Below are 22,045 nucleotides of genomic sequence, written 5' to 3' on the forward strand. Positions count from 1 at the left end.
TATTCCTCAAATTAATAAAGCACATTACCAAAATTAATTATTCTTCGGTACGTACTGTCGGTGTTAATATTGACCGGGCGTGAGCTCAAGATATCTACTCTTATGTTTTTTTCCCTTTATTACCAGAGTGGTTCGAATTCATCAAGTAGCTAATCTGTAACTTATTGTATATCTCTCTTTGTTGTTGTTTTGCAGACGAAAGCGAGCTGGCATCACTCCAATCAAGTTTGACCTTCCGCCTGAAACCAAATCAGCTAAAAAATCAAAGTCAAACACCATCTCAGTGTACACGCCGCCAGGACGACGCTCAGGCGCCTCAAACGGCGTACTCAAAGGTCAGAGCATGCCCGAGGGAAACAGAGGTCGAGGAGGCTTCCGAGGACGGAACCGTGGCCGTGGACAAGGCTGGAGAGGAGGACGATATTAGATCGATCACTTGTTCTCGGGCGATTGTTTTACTTTGTTAATACGCCACTTTAGAAACGAGAATGGAACTGGAGCCAAAATGTGTCCCGCAATTGTGTCTAGGATTGTTACTGGGGACGCGCCGGTCAGCTATTGGCCAAGTTTTTTTTTTGTCCATCGTGACTGTCCCAGAAGTCTTTGCGAAGTTAACTCGGCTCAGTTTCCTTCTCGCATCTTAACCCTCTACGCCCCAATATCCACATCCAGATTCTCCAAACTGATCTCCATACATTTTCTCACGGAATTAACGGGGAGAATTTGTTCAAAGATCAAAGCATTTTCCCATTGGTGATCATTTGATTAATTCTTATAGCCTTTTCTCTTGAATATGTATCAATGTGGTTAGGAGAAAATTCATGTTGGTCAGTCACTCTTGGGACATAAAGGGTTTAGTGGCGAATAGGAAACGGTCAACTCTCAGACAAGTGAAAAACTGTGTACAGAAACCTAACATTTGGGTTATTTATGGAGTAGGCTGTTATAAATTATCATACGTTTTCTTTTTAAACTTCTTAAACTTAAAAAATCTCCTTCCATCTGCCGTATGGCAGATACAATATTATAGAAATTGCTTTACAGTGATCTGTCTTTTAACTTGAAAGTGCTGCAGTAATTACCAGTCATTTAAGAGGTAATTAATGTCTTTACTGTGAAAAGGAATGATTATGTTACCCGCCAGTAAAGAAACTGTTTGCGAGCCCCTGCCGTGGTAGTTGTACTAGTGACCTACTCACGCCAAAGCTAAAACAAGCTTAAAAACTGCTTAGTTGGACTCCGTTTAAAAATGATTTTTTTTAGTTTCTAAGTTGCTCACTTACGTTTCGTGACTTCACATGTAATACAACCAACGTACAAGTTGGAGCTACGTAAGCCATATGGTCTCACAAAATTAATCCTCATTTTCTTGAATCTTACACTCCTTACAATTCGGGACTAATTTGCAAATATGATATTGAAATTTTTTTTTTCCTTCCTTCAAAGGTTGTGTGCGTTACGTTTATCCTGGCTTAATCCAGGTGTGAAAGGGCTCAACTTGGGCTCATCCTTGGTGTAAAAAGCTGTGAAACTCACGCGTGACGTAGAACAATTAATACAAAGAAGCCACCGAGAAGTCAACACCATAGAACCAAGGAAAATAATAGCTAGAAAACAAAGAAAAACTTCACAGGTTTTTACACCGAGGTAAACCCTCAACTTGTTTTAACTGCACATGTTTTGTTGCTGTGAATATGGCGTAGGATTATTCACATCAGGTTAGCTCACTGACGTTGGAATTGTTATCTCGTTCACACCAACATACTGTGACAAAAGTAACGAGCCGAAAGAGTAACTGTTGCTAGTTTTGAAGAAAACTTCAGTTTTTGTTAATTGTTTTAGCGTTGGCGTGACTGAGGCAATTGACAAAGCCTCTCAGCTGGAGGAGGCGAGCTCTGTGCTCAGTCTTTTTAATTGTTTTTAAGGCGAGGGATAATTTCCCATTTTGCTTTGAAAGCAAGTTTGTCTTGCATACACGAACGCACTGAAAAACGAAGTTGGCGTTCATTTTTTAAGTAACAACAGTTTATATTTCCTGTTGCCTTCTACAAACCGTCGATTGGCCAGTGTGGTAATAAAATGGCTACATTTTTATTTAGGCCTCTTGTTGAACATTTCTACCTCCCATCTCTACATTAAAGTACATAATCTGCATTCATGCTAGCCTGGGACCAGGCTCTGCATTGGGGAAAAAAGGAAAAAAAAGGGGGCCGTGGGCGAAAAACCGGGGCTCAGTAATATCAAAAAGCGAATAAGAAAAAAATTTTTAAAAAGTACATTTTTTCTCAAATCATTTAATCCTGTTCGTGCCTTTTAAATATCTATATTTTTTCTGAAACATCAGACTTTTTTTACACCCGAAGATGGGTCTCCAGAGAAGCGACGTGATTTATTGGTAAACTAAATCTTGAATAACATACATGTAGAAAATTGTACGTACCTCTGGAAAGATCTTGGCTACACCCCTTATATTTTATCTATCATTGAACGTATAGCGCGAGTTCTTTAGGTGTGCTCTTGAGTCTTGAGTCAGCAACAGCTAGTCGTACAAATCTCTTCAAAATCATAACTTTGATTCTTTATGTTGCATGACCCTTCAATATGATGTTTTTTCTTCTTCTACTACTTCTTTGAAGGCACCATTAAACTGAGAAGTACAGGAGGGTTTCGAGGAACTACCAAAACCTTTGTAAAAACGGGTCTTTTTTCTTTTTTCCCCATCATATGCATGACAAAAAATCTTTTTAGAGGCCCTTAACCAAAAACGAGAGAGAGAGAGAGAAAAAAATTAAATTTCTAGTGAAAATCGTCTGCCGCTAATTTACTGTGGCCTACGTTTTCCTATTTCAATTTAAGTTGAATTAGCGAATGGTAAATTAATTTCTCGTTATATTTAAGTTGCTTGGCACATTTTGAAATCCGTGTTCGCACAAAAAGAGTTCTCGTATTTTTCACCCAATTTAAACCCGTTGTTGTGGTTATAATTGGCAAAAACATACTTTTTTCAATTAGCGAAAACAATAGATGTTTACAATATATTTGAGGAAATCAGTAATTAGTTACTGGAAATTGGTAATTGGAAATTTCTAGCTTAGCCAGAAATACAACGAAAACAAGATAAATTTTACTTGTAGAAAATCTTTTAATGGCTTATCCAATCTGCTGAAAATATGCATATTAAACAAATAGGTCAGTTAAAATTTCAAAACTTTGTTTCTTGTTTGAATTTCATTTACCGATGTTTCGCCTCGCGCACTTTAATAATAACCACATGGAACCAGTCCCTATGTGGGACATAGAGTATCTTCCAAAAAAAGTCCACATTTCTTGGGGCGATAATTTGTTGCGAACGAGTTTGAGGATAGTTTCAATTTTTATAGCATTCCAAAAAATGCTGATATTCTTCGGTAAGTAGTAAAAAATCAGAATTCTGTGTCCGAAACCGGCCTGTTGATCTTTCTTCACTGGCCTTCCATATAGAGGAAACAGCTTTGATAAATTTGTTAACGACAGTTAAATATTCTGCCAAACAAAGAATTTTTTACGTTCTTTAACGGGACTCACCGCTAATAGTACAAAATTAAGGAAACTGAGTGAATAAATCAAATCGAGTATGGCCACATGTTTAATTGCTTTCGTTTTTACTTGGTACTGTACCAAGCAATTACTTGCCAGTTTGGTTGCCAGGTCTTGTCACCTTCGTTTCAGCAAGCATGTTTTCATTTCAAAACAGTAAAATTGAGTGTTTTTAGTTATTTATATGCAGATTTTGCCGTTCTTAATATTTAAACAGCCCTTCTATTGGCCTTGCAATGATCCACAGCTAAAACTGATTAGGACATCCGTCTTCTTTTAAGATCTTTCCTTAATTGAGTGTTAAAGTTATCTGACTTGGTTAGGAGATGTTTTAGTCAATCCTTTGCTGCCCTTTTTTTCACTTCTAGAAGAAGCCATGCTGCTGACTTTATTTTGGAAAGTAATCGAAAAATCTGTGCACAACGTATAACAGGAGCGAACCAAATACGTTGTCAATAATTCTGATAAAGTGACTGAACAACATATTTACTTGGTTCTCGCATCTTTCAGTCCGTCTGAATCACTTCACGAGGAACGCATTAACAAGCACCAGTCTCTACACTCAAGAGTCAAAAACCACTACAGCATGTCATCAAATCTCACTTTAACATCAACAACCAACTGTTCTAACGTACCAGGAAATGTTCCATGCCTCGCACCTCCACCTCCTGAAAGTTTCTTGTCTCTTTCGTCTTTAAGGAACAGTCTCAATCCGATTTTTACTATCGTGGAGTTTACCACTCTCTCGGCGGCGTTCCTCGGCAATCTTTTGATTGTCTTGACAATCATGTCCAACAAGAAAATGCGTAGTATGCCCCATCTCTTCCTTCTTAACGTAGCTGTTGCAGATTTTCTTTTTTCCGCATTCAATATTGCAGGACATGCGACGGAGAACACACTTGGTGAAGTAACGTTAAAAGAGACATTCTGCACGTTATACAGACCTATAATCGGCGTACGCTTTGCGGCCTACGCTATTTCCATGTTTTGCTTGGCGGCGTTAAGCGTGGAACGTTGGTATGTCGTATGCTCGCCGATAAGCGCACAGTTTTCAAGCGCTGACCTTTTAAGGAAGCTGAAATTCTCGTCTTTAGTATTGATATGGATAATCACCTTAGCTATCTCAATACCTATTGGATTTTGCAAAGTTACAGTCACAAAGACCTTTGCTATCCTACTTGCACTCGTCTTGCACATAATTCCGCTCACGATTATTATAACAGTGAACACAAGGATGGTCTTGTCGCTCAAACGCAACGCGGCGTTTAATGTCAGCGCCGTCAACGAGGAAACAAGAGAAAAAATTCGCAAGTTACTAATAAGCATGATCCTGAGCGTCATTATATTTTGGAGTCCTTATCATGGTTTCTTTCTTTATTTTGTGTTCGCAAAACCACCTTCGTCCCCAAGCGCAGGTGTTAAGCTGGAGCTGGCATTCAGAGCTGGAAATGTCTGGACATACTTCAACCCACTTTTTAACGCCCTTCTGTATTATATCTTCTCCAAGGAGTTTAGAGGTGGATTAGCCAGCTTATTTTTACTGTGCTCGTGCGATCGCAGGTCAGAGGAACAGAATGCTGTTAATGATTTGGCAAGATCTGGGCAGGAATTAGTTCGATTCAGTACAATAAACGAAGCATTCTCGAACCCAGAAGTACTTCCGGCGAGGTCACCTGAGAAAGAGTGACTTTTAATGAAAAATACTCAGGACCACTGAGTAGTACCCATCTTTTTGAAGATGTAGGAAAGATACCAACTGTATTTAAAAAAACAGAGATTACATCAGTGACAGATGTCTTAAGCTTTGATTCTTGATCTGCTGTCACCCCTGGGCTCGATCAACTCTCCCGTGCCCCAGTAAGTATCAATGATCAACTCCGGTTCGCACTTTAGGGTTTTAACAACTTTAAAGTTAAAGTCTAATGTTAGCAAGGAATGTACATGTTGTGGCTCAATTTTATCCTTGGTTTAAATTTGGCTGACCGCCGCCCGGTTAGCTCAGTTGGATAAGCGCCGGTCTGCCGAGCGGGAGACCGCTGGTTCAATTAAGTCCCGGCCGGACCCACATTTAGTTTCTTTAAATAACTGAGGAGAAAGTGCTGCCTTTTTTAAAGACATCTGCAAACGGTTAGACTTTCTAGTCTTCTCGGATAAGGACGATAAACCGTAGGCCCCGTAGACCTTGTATATATAAATTATGTGGGACGTTATAGAACCCATACACTGTTCGTAAAGAACAGGGGACGTAGTCCCCGGTGTGGTGGTCTATCTCTCATAGAGGGAGGGACAGTTACAGGCCAGCAGTAATTGGCGTCATGCTGTTGAGGTGACCCTGCCAATAATTGGCGAATCTAATAACATAAAATAAACAATAATTTTATTTTCCTTTATTTCAAACTCATTATCATACATTACCATACCCCAAAACAAGGGAAAATAAAAGTTTAAACCAATGATAAAATTGAACGACAACATACATCTCGGAAAAATGAATGCCTAATTGTTTACATTGCTGTCTATTCTCTCTACAAGTTCTGTCCCTCAACGAAAAAAAAAGGAAATAGTAATAAATGTGCTTAAGTTATTGTTTTGAAATGTTCCTGGATGACTGAATATTCCCAAGACAATTCGAAATAATAACTTTTGCAAAATTTGGGGGCAAAGAGAGTGTATTGCGAGGGATTCGAAAATAGTTAATATATATAATGAAAAGTAGACGATAATTAAACTTGATCAAAACAATTAAATTTTGACCACGTGGAACAAATTCACTATTTCTGCTGGAGACGTGATCATAAATCTCTCAAAAATTCAGACTGGAGAGTATATAGAGAAAGTTGATCCTTAGTTTGTAGGTAAAGGCTGCAGAGCCGCAGTAGTAAGAGGATGAAATAAGATAGATCTAATTAGCCACTCTCTTACAATCAACGGTAAGAATGGTTATTCTGTACATTAGGCTATTCCTGAAGAGAGAAGAAGGGTAGATACAACCTTCCAGTGATCTGAGCCATGCCAGGTCACTAATTATATGACGTGTTCATTCTACTACGAACAAGGATCTAGGAGAAAGAAAGCTCAGAATTTTTTCTCTTTACCCGTGTAGTAACAAGAATTTTTCATGATTAACTTTCGTAATACACTAGAACCCCGGTAACCAAAAACTCAAAAAACAGTTCGAGTTAGCGAAGGTTCCGGTTATCGGGGCCGATTGCAAAATTCAATTTTCAGTGTTAAGGCGGCTTGACTGGATTTTTTAGGGGGGATACCTCCCAAGTTTGAGCATTAACTACGTCTTCATGCGTAAAGATATGGGAAAAGGGTTACCACAACTGTATCACATAAAGAAGAAAATTTCTTATGATCTGGGTTTTATTGCAATCGAAGTCGCCATGGCAACGTAATGACGCCATTACGTTTTTTACTCATCTTTGGTAACCCTTTTCCCATATCTTTACTCATGCCAACGTATTTAATGCTCATACTCAGGAGGTATCCCCGCGAAAAAATCCAGTCGAGCCACCTTAAAAATTGATAGTTACTGATTATTCAGCACCTCCAGCAGTGTGCTACTGCAGTGTAAGTTTAACTTATTTTATCAGAAACGGTAACATGATTAGGCATTTTTTTGTGATAAAACGTGATCTGTTCGCTGCGATTAAAATCAAATTGCTGTAAGTGTTAACCAGTGTTAGATTTAGTGTTTTTTACTCATTATTCAACAAGACGAGCTAATGGAATGGCATCCGAGTAGAGTTACAAGAACCAGAATTCGCCGAGTTATTGGGGTAATTTTCAGTGACTTGTGATCAAGAGAAAGAAAATTTAGTACAAGTTAGCGGGGAATTTGAGCTATCCGAATTCGAGTTAACCGAGTAAAAATAGACATCTTGGGACACTTAGGAAATTAGGCTCGACGACGCATGGGAATGTTGCTATAAGAGCCTTTTTCCCGAGTCCCCCTTTCCCTTAAGTAGTGTTGACTGTTGAGGGAGGGGAAGAGAAAATGCGTCATTTTGTCGAGCTATTGCGTTAGTGTTCCAAGAGGTTTGACCAGAGTTGTAATTTGCCAGAATCGTATACTGGTCCGGGATACATAACTGTGTTTAGAGACCTGAGCCTGAAGCGAAGCGGGAAGACACTAGGGTTTCGTAATACGTTATTTCTGTCTAGTGACATTCGATCATACCATCTTATTACCATCTTACTTTTCTAACACGTGAAACAACATCGATCGCAGTTCTCATTGGACCAACTATTTTTGTCACATGTGAAACAGCATCGATCGCAGTTATAATTGGACGAAGTATTTTTCTTATGTGTGAATAAATATCGTTTGCACCTCTTAATAGCTAAAGCAGTGGAGGGCAACAAGGCTTTTCACTGAGTACGTCGTACTATGTATATTTAAAATGCTGAGTGGACGCTTTAACGTGTATTTTACGCATGCGCAAAACAAAATAACCCGGCCAAAAAATGGGATCACACAGGCTCGGAAGAAACGATCATCCTTAATCTTTATTGAATTTCCTTGTTTCATTGTTTGAAAAGTACAAGGTCATTCAATTTTTACTCAAGGGTTATTTCGGTTTCTATGACCTCAAAACTACAACTGTAATGTATCAAATATCCCTTGAAAATAGGCAGTAACAGGAATATCAGGAATGTAAGTTTATATAAAACGCAGGAGGCAGTTCACGTCCGGATGTTTTTCAATACATGAAACTTGATTACACGATAAGGATCCAAAAACACAATAGATCGCTCATATGTCATTTTCAAATAGTAACATGATAAGGAGTCTGTATGTTTTCTTTGAAATTTTCTATGTTTTAAGAAATAGCAGAGGGGACGCAACGTTTCTCTCGGAAGTCTACCACAGACGATTAAGAAAAAAAGTACATACAATTTTGACTGAATTGGTTAATCAGTATACTTACACAAGATCCTTCGTTTTCTAGTGTACCGGTATTTCGCATTTTTCGTTTGTAAGATCAAGGGTATCTTTGTATCAACTGACTTTTCACAATTGTGAACACCTTACCCCCACAAGCAAAGCATAGTTCGATGGAAATCTTTTTATTGCATATACGCTATCGACTAATCCTGTTAACAAACCAAAAAACTGCATGAAAAGAGATTTTGCTCTCGACAGAGTTTTTTTTATTATTTTCATGGTTAATTTTAACATCATCATCTGCTATAACTTATACGGTATTCATATGGAGAAACAATTGTCTTTTCAACAAATGAAAAATGCTTGCGATTGTGTTTTTGTATAACTACCCAGAAACGACGCAGTGATGAGACTTAATCTGGGGAAAGGACAGTATAGACCAGCATAGTTTTGTCATTTAATTCGATTGACTATAAAATGTATTTGTAGTTAGCAATTAGACAAACTGAAACCTAAAATACGTGAAGTGATTCAGAACACTTTTCGTTTCTGAACCCATCAACTGATTTTTGGTTTCGGAGCGCAGTGTCATTTTCGAAACCTGTAACAGACATAGGAAGAAGCCATGAACAATCGGACCATCCTTGGTAATGGACTAATACCCTGCCCTGTGATACAAAGATGTTTGTTACGGGAGATTTCTAAGGTAAAAATGGAATTTATTCTTGTAGGTATATATTCTTAAGCTTGGGGATCATGAAGCAAATCATAACAGTGTTTTAGCCTGCTGTTAATTAAAGTTTGAAATGTTCCGGAAGACCAACAATCTTACTAAACGGGGAATTGGATAGCTCCAAACCTAAAAGCGGTATTTCGTGTTGTTAAGCGCGCTAACCAAAAGTCTAGATCTCTAGATTATGACTCAATTGTTAAAGGAGTTGTTTCACGAATTTTATGAAAATTCTAACAATATAAACTGCCACCAAATTGAGGGAAACATGAAAATAATCGCACAAAACATTTAAAGAATATATTATTAGCACAGCAAATACAAAAGTAGGCACGGATGGACAAACTTGAAGAAGGCTAAAGCGGATTGAAATTGTGGGTTTTTGAAAACTTGTTAGCCTAACAGTTTTTCGAAGTTCATTTTTGTTGTTTGTAACGTTTCTTATAACACTTGGGAAGTATATTGTTGGACAAGAAGCTGGGACGTACGAAACGGAAAAAGAAGAGATTATCACGGTTGAAGGTCACTCACTTATAGAACAGATAAAACGAACCTCCTGTTTACATCCCACAAATGAACTTGACAAAGCAAATCTGGAAAGTGTCTCAGAATTTTTTTTAACAGAGGAGCTTGTCTGAAGAAGTAAATTCTTATCTACATTACCTTGAGACGTGACCGCCTATGCAGATCTCATGGTCTGCACGGTCAAGGTTACTCAATTTGAACTGACGAATTATGAACGAGCCAGTTTAGCAGTCTTAACTGCGTCTCGGATTAAAAAAAAATCCAAAATGACAAGTCTGTTACTTTAACATTACTCCCTTGTAAAGTTAAACTAGTACATGTAATGATACGTCACTAAAACAACAGATATAATTATTCATTCAAAATATTTCCCCGTTTCTGATTGGGTAAAACCACACGCATAATTCACCATAACCAGCGGCTGAACTGTCATATTGAACCGATGACGTGAAAATGACGTCATCGGTTCAATAATTTGTCATATTGAACCATCATATTGAACCGTTTACCGAGGAAACCTGTGGACGGGGTTGAAATGTTTTGGTTGTTTGAACAAAATGGGGGAACTGTCGGGCGGACATTGTACTCGTTTCACGGCGAAATATTGTCTAAAAACATATAGCAAGAACAGCGAGAAGTCAACTCGACGGACAACATTTGCTATTTGGAGTATATTTGCAGACCTGAGGAGACCTTTATCCGCTAAATTTCCCGAAAAAGATGCACTATCGATGTGAACTTAACATCGACCGAGGTAAGCATTTTTAGCTTGTTTTTAGAGTTGGAATTATTTTGAATGAATAATAAAGCAGTTATTGAATTCGGCTATCGCAGGATATGAAGAATTCTGCAGATCCCGGAAGGTGTTATCCACCTCGGCCTTCGGCCTTGGTGAATAACACCCTCCTCGATCTGCAGAATTCTTCATATCCTACTTAGCCTCATTGAATGATGTCCATTGCTAAAGATCCGGTCTGCATGGGCTTTAAAATGACGAGCAGAAGGTAAGCCATAGTACTGTGAACCATAGAGATCCAACGCGAATATTTAGACCGACGCGGATATTGTTCCAGAGGTTCAGTTTTATAATCTTGACGTTAGAAATCGTCACGTTGATGTAATACTTTTCAAACTGCAATGAGCAGGAATGAGTGCGACCCTGGCTCTCCACCAAATGTGGAGCTTAAACTTGGCATACAAAGTTAACAACATCAAGGTAGATGCATTTTTTATCCATCACTTCAAATCGTAAAATACGATGCCAACGAGATGAAACGAGCGTATTCGCTGAACGAAATCCAGGGAAGAACAGGGCTATGCAAAACTTGTACAACAGAAGACCAAATACCTTGACCATCAACAATCACAAGAATCCTGAGAATATAACACATATCAATGCGCTAGAATTGCCCAAAGAGAAATGGGACAAACGTTGCCCGAATGGATTCAATACATATCATTGTTACAGGAACACAGGACTAAAAGCGGAGAGTAAACGCGCGATGATAGCTATACTTGACAAGATTTTAGCAACCACGTCCTACTGATGATCAACATCGTATCATTAAACCAAACGTAATCAAGCATGCAGAGTGTGTAGACGTTTGAACAAGTCATCAAAAAGGTATGTCTATAAAATATTCCGTGAACGGAAAGTTCGTATAAGATGAGTTACACCTGCTATAGTCGTGCGTTATTGAGCAAGCCCGAGGTCAAGATGGATGGAAATTGCTTAACGGACTTTTTCAGATTTAATTTCTGCTTGATTGAAATTGTCAAAATCCACGTTTTAAAGTGGCGGGAAGCCTTAGGTAAAAAAAGAAAGTTCATTTAACATTTCTTCCGCTTTTTACACTTGATCGCTGGACTAGAGTGTTGCTAGCATCCGTGCTACAAAGCTACCTTGACGTGAGATGAATATTGAATGTGCAGTTGTTGACGCTGCCAGTATTTAAACCAGCAAAGAAACCAGATCCCAAAGGAATGGAATGGAGCAGAATAAACATTTGTGACATAAGCGTTTGGAAGAGTTGGCGGTTCTGTATGCGTGGAAAACCTGAGTTTTTGTTCGAGCTGCTGGGCGCCAGGGACATTCACCGTGGTTGTTCATATGAGACGCGTTTGTAGAAATCGAGACCTTTTAGTACTAGTGACCTCTGAAATGTGCCACGAACATTATTGAAACTTCAGCATCAAGAAGGCGTATAGTGCACTTATCCGCACCACCGAGTGTTTGGTAACTCTACCTTATGACCCTGCTGCCGGGGTAAAAAATTTGCCAATCTCACTCTTTCTCAAAGCACTTTGCTTGTACCACACCACATCACCTTGTTTTCTCTGGAGTTTCAGGGCAAGGTAAAAAGGTTGAATCGCACTGATTGAACTCCACAGGATGATAAAGAACTCATTTCTTTGTAGATTTGAACCTGACAAAGGAGTGATTCAGTTCTTTGAGCCTTGGCACGAAAAACACGAAGACTGCGTGGTTTATGTTAACCAGGATGAGTATTCCATACAAGACTCCTTTTTTCGGTTTCTGAGCCTAAATCCAAACCAACGTCCTTGTTTTCCGGCTTTCAGTTTTCATGGCGAGCTCATAAGCTAAAGTGGAGAACGAGCATCTACCATAAGGTGCGTTAAAAAACCGTTGGATCAGGGGCATGCACTAACGTCTCAGCAAGCGAAAATTGAAGTTTGCCTTCTTTTTCTTCAGTGAGCTGGTCATGTGTCGTTTGTAGTTTGTTTGCCGTGGTCTACTAAAAGTTTTTTGGCGTTTGGCACGTCAAAATTAAGTCCCTCGAAAGCTCGAAAGTATCTCCTTCACTGACATTTACTTGTGATCCATCAAACAATTGACTTGAAAGATGTCAAAATGACCGGTTCGGCTTCTCTGTACCATCTTGATGTAGGATCTTTTTGTACACAACTTCACCGCTGCATTCCCTTCTCTTTTGCAGGGGGAAATAGTTGGACATCTTGACCTTGTTTGTCGATAATGGGCTTCAATATTGGGTGAGCTTTTGGGCCAGTTTATCTTCTGGCCTCAGTCTCTATACGTACTGGTTCCCTAGGTTAAGCCTTTCAAAGCATGACTTGTTACCAAGCCTCATTTCTTCCCGTCCACAGCCACTCTCATGATGTTGACCACCGCATACGTCTTAGGGTTTTATTGTAGGCCAACGTTGTTCATTGCTGATTGTATGACTTTCAGTACTCTGTTCAATTAATGCTTTCATGCTGCACTTTCTGAACAGGCATGCTTGGATATTCGTCAACCCCTCGTTGCATTTAACCTCCATGTAACAGCGTTCAGGCACTATGAAAACAGAGGGGGAAGCGGGGCATCTCACTGCGGGAGCCCCCTGATGCCGTTTATTGCCTTGGATGTTCCCATTTTATTCTTCTTCCTCGCTACCTCTTTCATGTTTCAAAGGAGCACTGATTTTGGAATAGTGCGTCATAGGTCCTCTTAGCATCCACACACGCCAGGCTCAGGTTCCATTACCTGCACCTCCATCCTGGACCAAACCATTCTCATGAGGCATTCGGAGGTTCTCTCTTACAGCTTTATTGATGGTACCTTTTGCAGGGCCTTCGATTTTTCTTAGAAAATATGGACGTTGGGCCCCGGGGAAACTTATGTTTCTTGGTGATACTAATATTGATAATTACTGTTATCATCATCATCATCATTATTATTAACAGAAAAGGGAGTAAGGTTTAATTAGTGATGAAAAACCGGGGGTTCTGCAAGAGATCTAAACTTGCTACTAATTGTAATCCTCTAGTCGAAATGAAACAATTTTGTTAATGCGTTAATATCATAGGTGATGAATTACTCCTTAATTTTGGCGCGAAATTTCAGCGTTAATTTGTAATTTCACATGTGAAATTACAAAATTGCCATGGCAACCCTTCCGTACGTCTCAGTGTCAAGATGGCGATGAAGTTTTCAAATGCCGTGAATGAAGATGTCAAGGCACAAAAAGACGCTTTAGAAAACCTAAACACACAAGAGAACATCAAGAAGGATTCTAACAGGTATTTTGCCGAAAAAGTCTGAAAAATTCTGAACTTTATAAGCCAAATTTATGGTCTAAACATTTGAGAGAAAGGAGTTCTCGATCGATACGATCCAGGATAAACATGTCAAAAATCCAAGATTGCCTGAAGGCTCGGGAAATTATTAGGATTTGGACAAAACCCAAGTGAAATTATTCCCTAATTTCACGAGTATACCATTTGATTGCCTATTAATATCATGGGTGACGAATTACCTTAGCAATCTTGGATTTTTGACATGTTTATCCTGGATCGTATCGATCGAGAACTCCTTTCTCTCAAATGTTTAGACCTTAAATTTGGCTTATAAAGTTCAGAATTTTTCAGACTTTTTCGGCAAAATTCCTGTTAGAATCCTTCTTGATGTTCTCTTGTGTGTTCAGGTTTTCTAAAACGTCTTTTTGTGCCCTGACATCTTCATTCACGGCATTTTAAAACTTCATCGCCATCTTGACACTGAGACGTACGGAAGGGTTGCCATGGCAATTTTGTAATTTCACATGTCAAATTACAAATTAACGCTGAAATTTCGCTCCAAAATTATAAAGGAGTAATTCGTCACCTATGATATTATAGACGTAATCATCGCAACTCTACTATGCTACATGCAACGCGCTGGGTTGTGTGACACTGCTTCGCAATGATAGGAAGAGCTCACCAAAAAAAATCAATGAGTGAGTCAGTTTTTTTTTTCGCGCATATTGCAAAATTATAAAGCTCTGACAATACCGCCGATATTGGCACGGAAATTCTTCTTCTTGTCTGTTTATAATTGCAATCTGGGTGCATATACACCCTTAAGTTCAAATTACTCTCCCTTTCTGTCGATCATTTATAAATGTAGGAGGAATAATTTGCATCAGCCGAGTTACATCTAATCGGGCGACAAAGTTATAATGTCTTTTCCATTCTTTTTAGTACATGGTCGGACGTCTCTTAACGATATAAGTTAAGTCAGGTTATAGGGCGTCATGCAATATTCAGGTATTTTTGTTATTGTTGGTTTCGCCATCTTCTACAATTTCTTCGCGAGAAATCTACGTAGCACTTGCACTCTTTTCCTCCTGGCGACATGTATCTGGCGCGATTCGGTGGGTTTTGGGATTCAGTATTAGAGCTTTAAACATAGAAAGCGGGTAATTCTCATCACAGCGTTTCTGTCTAGCACAATAATATGGCTTAGCTATCCTAAACGACAGAAACCAGTACTGCTGGGGCTAACATATGAGTGACGTCCAAATGAGTGATAAGTAATTAACTAATTGTATATATGCGCCATGGACTGCTGCATTTTTTTATCTAACTGATAATTTAATAAAAATTCCAATTTTCTTTATTCTTATGGCTCTTCCCCGACCACTACTAACATTCGGTAATTGTCTTGGGAAAACTACATGGCTGAGATACTGAGGAACTAGTGCTGGCCGTCTCTTTTGCGAGCGAAATATTAATTCACATTGCCAGATTGAAACCATCTAAGCTGGTGGTGTCGACCAGACCTCTGCAGTTACTGGCGTGGCGGAAATCATAATGCGCCTAATTGCGTGAAAGTCAACTTGGAACCATCAGCCCAGGGGGAGGGTTCGTCGTCTGCGTTCGTGTCCTCGTTGTTTTTATCAAATGTCATGTCTATCGCTCCTAAGGTTGATGAAATCCGCCACGTTACAAGTCATGCAAATCTGGATTGCATTTGTATAACTTAGACTTGGCTTAAAAGCCATATTCACGACAAATGTAGTTAAAATAGATGGCTTTAACCTGGTACGACGGAAAAAAGTTGACATTGGACACGGTCATGTTTGCGTCTTCATTAGAAACAGCATGGAATCGAGTTGTGAAGGTGTGAAGTGTACTACAGTTCAGAATAAGATAATTTTTTCGTGAAAAAGCAATTTTATTGTATCCATTTTTATTTACCATAACACTTAGAGTAACAAGCCATAACCGGCTATGCATGTAAATAAATTGCACCGGCCAGGTATCTAAGAAAGCTCTCTTGAGCTCTTCTATGGAGATCCCCTTAATGTACTTAACTATTTACAGATAGAAGACGGGTTTTTAACGCATTTAGTGAATAATAGGTGACTGAAAACTATAACTAACAACAGTAATAAATTGATTCTGAACACGGTCTTTAATTAGTTTTTTAAAAAGAATTATATGATTTAATTTTTTTAAGATCGTTTGGCAAATCAGTACGTATGTTTGATGCTAAACGCGTATAATGAATATGTATTTCTTTCTTTAATGTGAAATAATTATTTAAACAGTTTGGTAGGTCATGATTGAAATACGCGTACACAAATAGTGCGGTTAGATAGGTATTCAGCTCATTTTACAAATGACTTGATTGATATGATGTTTTCATGAGAGTTGTTCGTCTTTACGTACGCCTAAAACTTTTGTCTTTTTAACCTGATCAATAAGTTCATTTATTTTGATTGTGATGTTTTGATTTATTTTCTTCCCTTTTAATTTAAAAACAAGAAGTCGCCTGAAGGCGCTTACGCGGGATGTGTTGGTGTAAGTAAGAATTATGTTGAATGGCATTGGAAAATGTGTGCAGGGGAGACGGAGATGTTCTGTTAAATACACTAGAAGATGAGTTACACACAAGGGTTTCTTTGCTCCTCTAAACAAAACTTACATCAATATCACCACCATATATGTTAAGAGTATGGGGTAGTTCACTAAAATCTGCATTCCGGCTTTACTAATATCCTCAATAAATTCTCCTCCCCATTGAACAATAGCATGTAATGTATCAGACTTCCAATGAATAACTACAAGGCGCAAGGCTGTGCTCTAAGAAAAATTGTCAGGGAGCCCCTGAGGTCCCTATGCCTAGAAGATAATCGCCTAAATAAAATTTTAGGGGACCTCTTCAGGCTCCAGAAACACTTTAGTAAGGGTGCCGAGCCTCCCAGTTGGTCACCCAAATTAATAAATTAATGAGCTTTTAGATGATTACTAAAAATCAAACAAATTATTTTCTAAACAAGAAAAGCATAACCTTGTGTTTTGATTTTTTATGTTCAAGAAAAATCACATCCTTTGACTTCCTTAGCGTAAGAAAAAAACCTCGCATGTTGTCACATGCGAAACCCATAACAGTGCAACGAAACCCATAAAAGTGTTCGCGCCATATGAGAGACAAGGGCAAGGCCGCAGAATACTTCATAGTTTTTAAATGCCAAAGGGGACACAAAGGACGCAGGGGACACATTGGACACAGGGAACACAAGAGTCACAGGGGACACAAGGAAACATAGGAGACGCAAGGGATTCAAGAACCCAACACCTGCATGTCGACGCTTTTATGACTAAAGAACAAATTCGTGCCACTAGCAACGAGAATGACTGTTAATATATTAGAGCATTTAGGAATATTATTCAAATAAATAAGAAAGGGGGGGGGGGGGTTAGCTTATGTTCCGGACTAATGATATTTGCTTTGCCATTCAGCACTTGTTTTGTCAAAACCACCTTCGCCGTCTGTATGGAACGTTCAGCAGTGTAATATTTAAGTCATGAAACTACATCATGTAAACGAACCATGTGCTAGTCCTCCTTTTTTAATGTACTGCGCAAGTGAAAAATACAAGGAACCCGGAACCTAATATATTACACTCCTCCCGAATAAATGGGTTGGTTAGCATAACAACAGCAACAAGAAAATGCACGTCTAACAGATAAACAATGTTCAGCGTTCGTCATCTACTTGAACAATGTTCACATTTCACATATGAGTCTGCGTGGTGGTCTCCTTTCCCGACTTGGGTACCTCAGTGCTGGGTGCGGTGACAATGGTGTCACTGAGGGACTTCCTCCCTCCAAAGCGTCTCCCAATGATGATTCTGGTGTCACCTCAGTTGTGTCCTGTTCCCCCACGTCACCTGCATCCGGAACTCCTCATGCCTCGGATGTATTAACCAGTGGTTCAGAAGGACTCCACGCTCCACTCTTCACTTCGGCTTGGGAACTTGGGAAGTTCCGTGCGTAATTACTATCTTCCTCGCCCTCCCAAGAGCTTGAGGACTGGATCCAGAGAGCACTCTTCAAATGGTCCACGTGGACAAATCGTATTTGATCCTCACAGCGGACTAGGTAAGTGCGGGGACCTTTCACCTGAGCGATCCTTCCGCCACGCCGCCAATTACGAACCAAGACCACTTCATTCAACTTGAACTCTCGGAGTTTCACTCGTCCTTCATCGTGGTGCTCTTTCTGCCTCAACTGTTGGTCCTCCACGGCTCTGTTAACGTTGGGTTTCAGTAATGAGAAACAGTTCCTAATCTGTCGTCCCAAAAACAGCTCAGCGGGGGATTGCCCAGTGACAGTGTGAGGTTTGCTACGATTCAAAATAATAAAGTTGGCCAGCCTATGCTCCAGACTGAGGGAATTTGCTTTGCCATCCAGCACTTGCTTGGTCAAAACCGTCTTGGCAGTCTGTACAGAACGTTCAGCAGCTCCATTAGATGCAGGATGGTACGGTGGAACCCGGGTAAACTTGACTCCATTCTGCTCCAAGAATTGAGAGAACTCTTACAATGCTAGCTGCGGTCCATTGTCCGAAACCACCTCTTCCGGTATTCCGTAGCGTGCAAACAACGAGCGAAAAAACCTCGATGGTTTTCAAACTGGTCATGGAACCCATGGGCGTCACCTCCAACCACTTGGAATAGGCATCAACAACAATCAAGAAATTCAACTTGCCCTTCTCAAAGAAATCAATGTGGATACGCTCCCATGGCTTAGGAGGCCATTTCCAAGGGTATAATGGTGCCCTTGAAGAGAACTTGCCCAAGGCAACAAAAACATGACATTGCTGAACCCTCTCAACAATAGCAGCATCCAATCTGGGCCACCAAAGACAACCCCTCGCCAGCAGATTCCGTGATGCTCTTGGTGAAAGTCATCCAACTGACGAACACGATACTTCTCAGGAATAACTACACGTAAACCCCACAACACACAGCCTCGGTCAACAGAAAGTTCTTGCTTTCGTGAAAAGTAACGCTGCAACACTGGAGCATTGAGCGCTTGGGGCCATCCATGCAAAGTGAAGTCGTACAGACGAGCTAAAACCGGGTCTTTTCTAGTTGGAGCCGCAATGTCCCGGGCTGTAACTGGAAGTTCCTCCAGGTAACTGATCAAATACACCTCTTCCTTCTCCTCTTGCTCTTCTAAAGATGCCTGTACCAGTCTTGACAAAGCATCTTCATTTACATGTTCAGCAGACTTCCTATACTCAATTTCATACTAATAAGCTGCTAAAATCAAAGAACACCTTTGCATTCTTGCTGCGGCCAGCGGGGGTTCACCAGTCTTCGGCCCAAGAATTGTGACCAGCGGCGATGATCTGTAAGCAATGTAAACCTCCGACCATACAGATACGAATGGAACTTTTTCACTCCAAACACGATGGATAAGGCCTCTTTTCTCTATTTGGGAAAAGTTATGCTCACTACCTGTGAGAGTTCGAGATGCAGAAGCAATAGGCTTTTCCTCGCCGTTCTCCATAACATGAGAGATAACCGCTCCTACCCCATAGGGTGATACATCACAGGCCAGCCGAAGTGACTTCTTCAGATCATAATGGACCAGCAAAGGAGAATCTTGTAACTGCTTCTTACTGTTAACAAACGCTGTCTCGCACGCCTCCGTCCACTTCCAACGTCTATCCTTTTGCAAAAGGTCATGAAGAGGATGCAGTGTAGTCCCCAGATTGGGCAGGAACTTGCCATAATAGTTAAGCAGTCCCTGATACGACTTCAACTCTGTGACATTTGTAGGACTCTTGGCTTGCATGACTGCATCCATCTTCTGAGGGAGGGGACGAATGCCATTCTTGTCAATCCAGTGTCCAAGAAACTCGAGGCCCGACTGGAAGAAAATGCACTTCGCTGGATTCAACCTGATGCCATGTTCTTGTAAGCGCCTGAAAACGTCCTCCAGGATTGCCAAGTGTTCCTCAGTGGAACCCCCTGAAATCAGGATGTCATCCAAACGGCAAACTGTGAACTTAACCCCCTGTAGAAGCTGATCCATGATCCTTTGAAAAATACCTAGTGCACTAGAGACTCCAAACGGCAGCCGTTTGTAACGGTACAAACCCTTGTGTGTGTTAATTGTTAGGTACTTCTGCGAGTATTCATCCAGCTCTACCTGCTGATATGCGTGAGATAAATCAATCTTGCTAATACTTCCTAATACCCCAGCTAACGTCGCAAAAAATTTTTCTGTATTAGGCAAAGGGTACTGGTCGACATCGGCACATTGCTTCACTGTCATCTTGTAGTCGCCACACACTCTCAGTGAACCATCTTTCTTGAGGACCAACACCACTGTTGCAGCCCAGTCACTTTGACTTACTTTGTAGATAATCCCTTCATCCTCCAGTCTCTGAAGCTCCTGCTCCACCTTTTCTTTAAGAGCATATGGAACGGGTCTTGCTTTCAGAAATAGGGGCTGTGCACCTTCACGGACCTGAATGGAGGCTTTATACAGTTTGATGTGTCCATACCCCTTCTCAAACAGGGCTTCATACTTAGCAAGGACATCCTCCACGGCAGGCACATGAGACACCGTGAAGATGGTGGACCAATCCAGATCCAGTTTCTCAAGCCAATTACACTCAAGCAACACAGGCTTTTTTCCTTTAGCAACCACCAGAGGTAGTTACATTTCCTGGGTCTGATACTTAACAGCGACTCGAATCTCCCCCAACAAGGGTAATGACTCACCAGAATAGGTTTTCAAGTGGAACTGCGTTGGCTGCAATTTGAGATGCTTAAACCACTTCTTTTACTCCACCTCAGAGACAATGGACACCGCTGATCCCGTGTCAACTTCCATGCTGACTGGCTTACCCTCTAACAACAACTGAACTTGAAACCCTGATCCACCTTGTCCTTTATACTTGAGAGTGTACAATCCCAGTCCAGACTGCTCTTCAGTAGTACTCATAGGTGAATCAACCTCCAAATGACACGTGGATTGTATCTTTCCTTTCTTATCGCACATCTTAGCAAGGTGACCCTTATTGTGACACTTGTAACATTGTACCGACCTGGCCCAGCACCCTGATGGAGAATGCTTTCCACCACAATGAAAACGACTCACGGCGTCTCCAGTCGAATGCCCTGAACTGGCATATATGCGACCTTATTGACGTTATCGTCCACTGGCACACTGTTGTCTCAAAAATCTTCTTTGTTGGCTAACTCCATGGATTGTCCTGTTTCAAACGCTTTGTCAAAAGTCAAGTCTCTCGCTGCCAACAGCTTCTTCTGAATTTGCACGCCTTTCAATCCACAAACGAGACAGTCCCTTGACGCTTCTTTCAAAAAAGTTCCAGATTCACACTTCAACGCCAGTCGCTTCAACTCAACTACAAACTGTGCGACCGTTTCACTCTCATACTGGTTCCGACGATGAAATTTAAAACGTTCTGCGATCAAAATATGTTTAGGCGAGTAATGTGAAACCAAAAGCTCTTTCAACTCATCAAAAGACTTATCTTTCTGAAGTTCAGGGGCTAACAAATTCCTCAGCACGCCATATGCATCTGCCCCAATTAACGCTACAAACGTAGCAACTTCGTAATCCACTTCGACGCAATTCGCCGCAAAATACAATTCCACTCGTTCTATATAACTGGCAATATCTTCTTTCCCGTCGATATATTCTCCTACTTGCCCCACGAGCGCCATCCTCGTCGCCAAAAATGTAATATTTAAGTCAAGAAACTACATCATGTAAACGAACCATGTGCTAGTCCTCCATTTTTTTAATGTACTGCACAAATACAAGAAGCCTGGAACCTAATATATTACAAGCAGACTCCTTAGATTCGGGATGGTACGGTGGAGGGTAAACCTGACTCCACTCTGTTTCATGAATCGGAGGACTCAACGGCTGCTAGCTGAGATCCATTGTGTGAAACCACCTCCTCTGGTATTTCGTAGTGGTTTTTAAGCTGGTCATGGAGCTCATGGAGATTACCTCCAACGACTTGGAGTAGGTACCCTCAACAATCAACTTGCCATTCTCAAAGAAATCAATTTAGACACACTCCCATGGTTTAATAGGCCATTTTCGTGGGTGAAATAGTTCCTTTGGAGAGGAATTACCCAGGGAGAAATAGACATGACATAGCTGAAGCCTCTCGGCAATGGGAGTATCCAACTCCAGCCACAACAAATAACCCTAGCAAGAGACGTCATGGGGTGCACTTGCTGCAAGTCATCTTACAG

General features: G+C 40.5%; 3 protein-coding genes across 3 annotated transcripts in view; 2 read left to right on the top strand and 1 right to left on the bottom strand.

Moving 5' to 3' along the window:
- Positions 1-2,094, top strand: part of LOC140940788 (apoptosis inhibitor 5-like) — a 31,854-nt gene extending 29,760 nt beyond the window's left edge. Inside the window, exon 14 of the mRNA XM_073389751.1 lies at positions 196-2,094. Coding sequence (XP_073245852.1) covers positions 196-427 — 232 coding nt within the window. The 3' untranslated portion in view covers positions 428-2,094. The remainder of the gene's footprint in view (positions 1-195) is intronic.
- A 2,068-nt stretch (positions 2,095-4,162) lies between these two features.
- LOC140941966 (neuromedin-B receptor-like) lies at positions 4,163-5,263 on the top strand. The gene has a single exon (XM_073390965.1). It carries the CDS (start codon positions 4,163-4,165, stop codon positions 5,261-5,263), a length of 1,101 nt encoding a protein of 366 aa, XP_073247066.1.
- Positions 5,264-20,989: 15,726 nt separating this feature from the next.
- On the bottom strand, positions 20,990-21,502 carry LOC140941967 (uncharacterized). The gene has a single exon (XM_073390966.1). It carries the CDS (start codon positions 21,500-21,502, stop codon positions 20,990-20,992), a length of 513 nt encoding a protein of 170 aa, XP_073247067.1.
- Between the last annotated feature and the right edge of the window lie 543 nt (positions 21,503-22,045).

The sequence above is a fragment of the Porites lutea genome, chromosome 6 (assembly GCF_958299795.1).
Source record: "Porites lutea chromosome 6, jaPorLute2.1, whole genome shotgun sequence".
NCBI lineage: Eukaryota > Metazoa > Cnidaria > Anthozoa > Scleractinia > Poritidae > Porites > Porites lutea.

Coding starts and splice junctions, on each gene's coding strand:
- LOC140941966 (XM_073390965.1), top strand. CDS start 4,163: ATGTCATCAAATCTCACTTTAACATCAACAACCAACTGTTCTAACGTA.
- LOC140941967 (XM_073390966.1), bottom strand. CDS start 21,502: ATGGCGCTCGTGGGGCAAGTAGGAGAATATATCGACGGGAAAGAAGAT.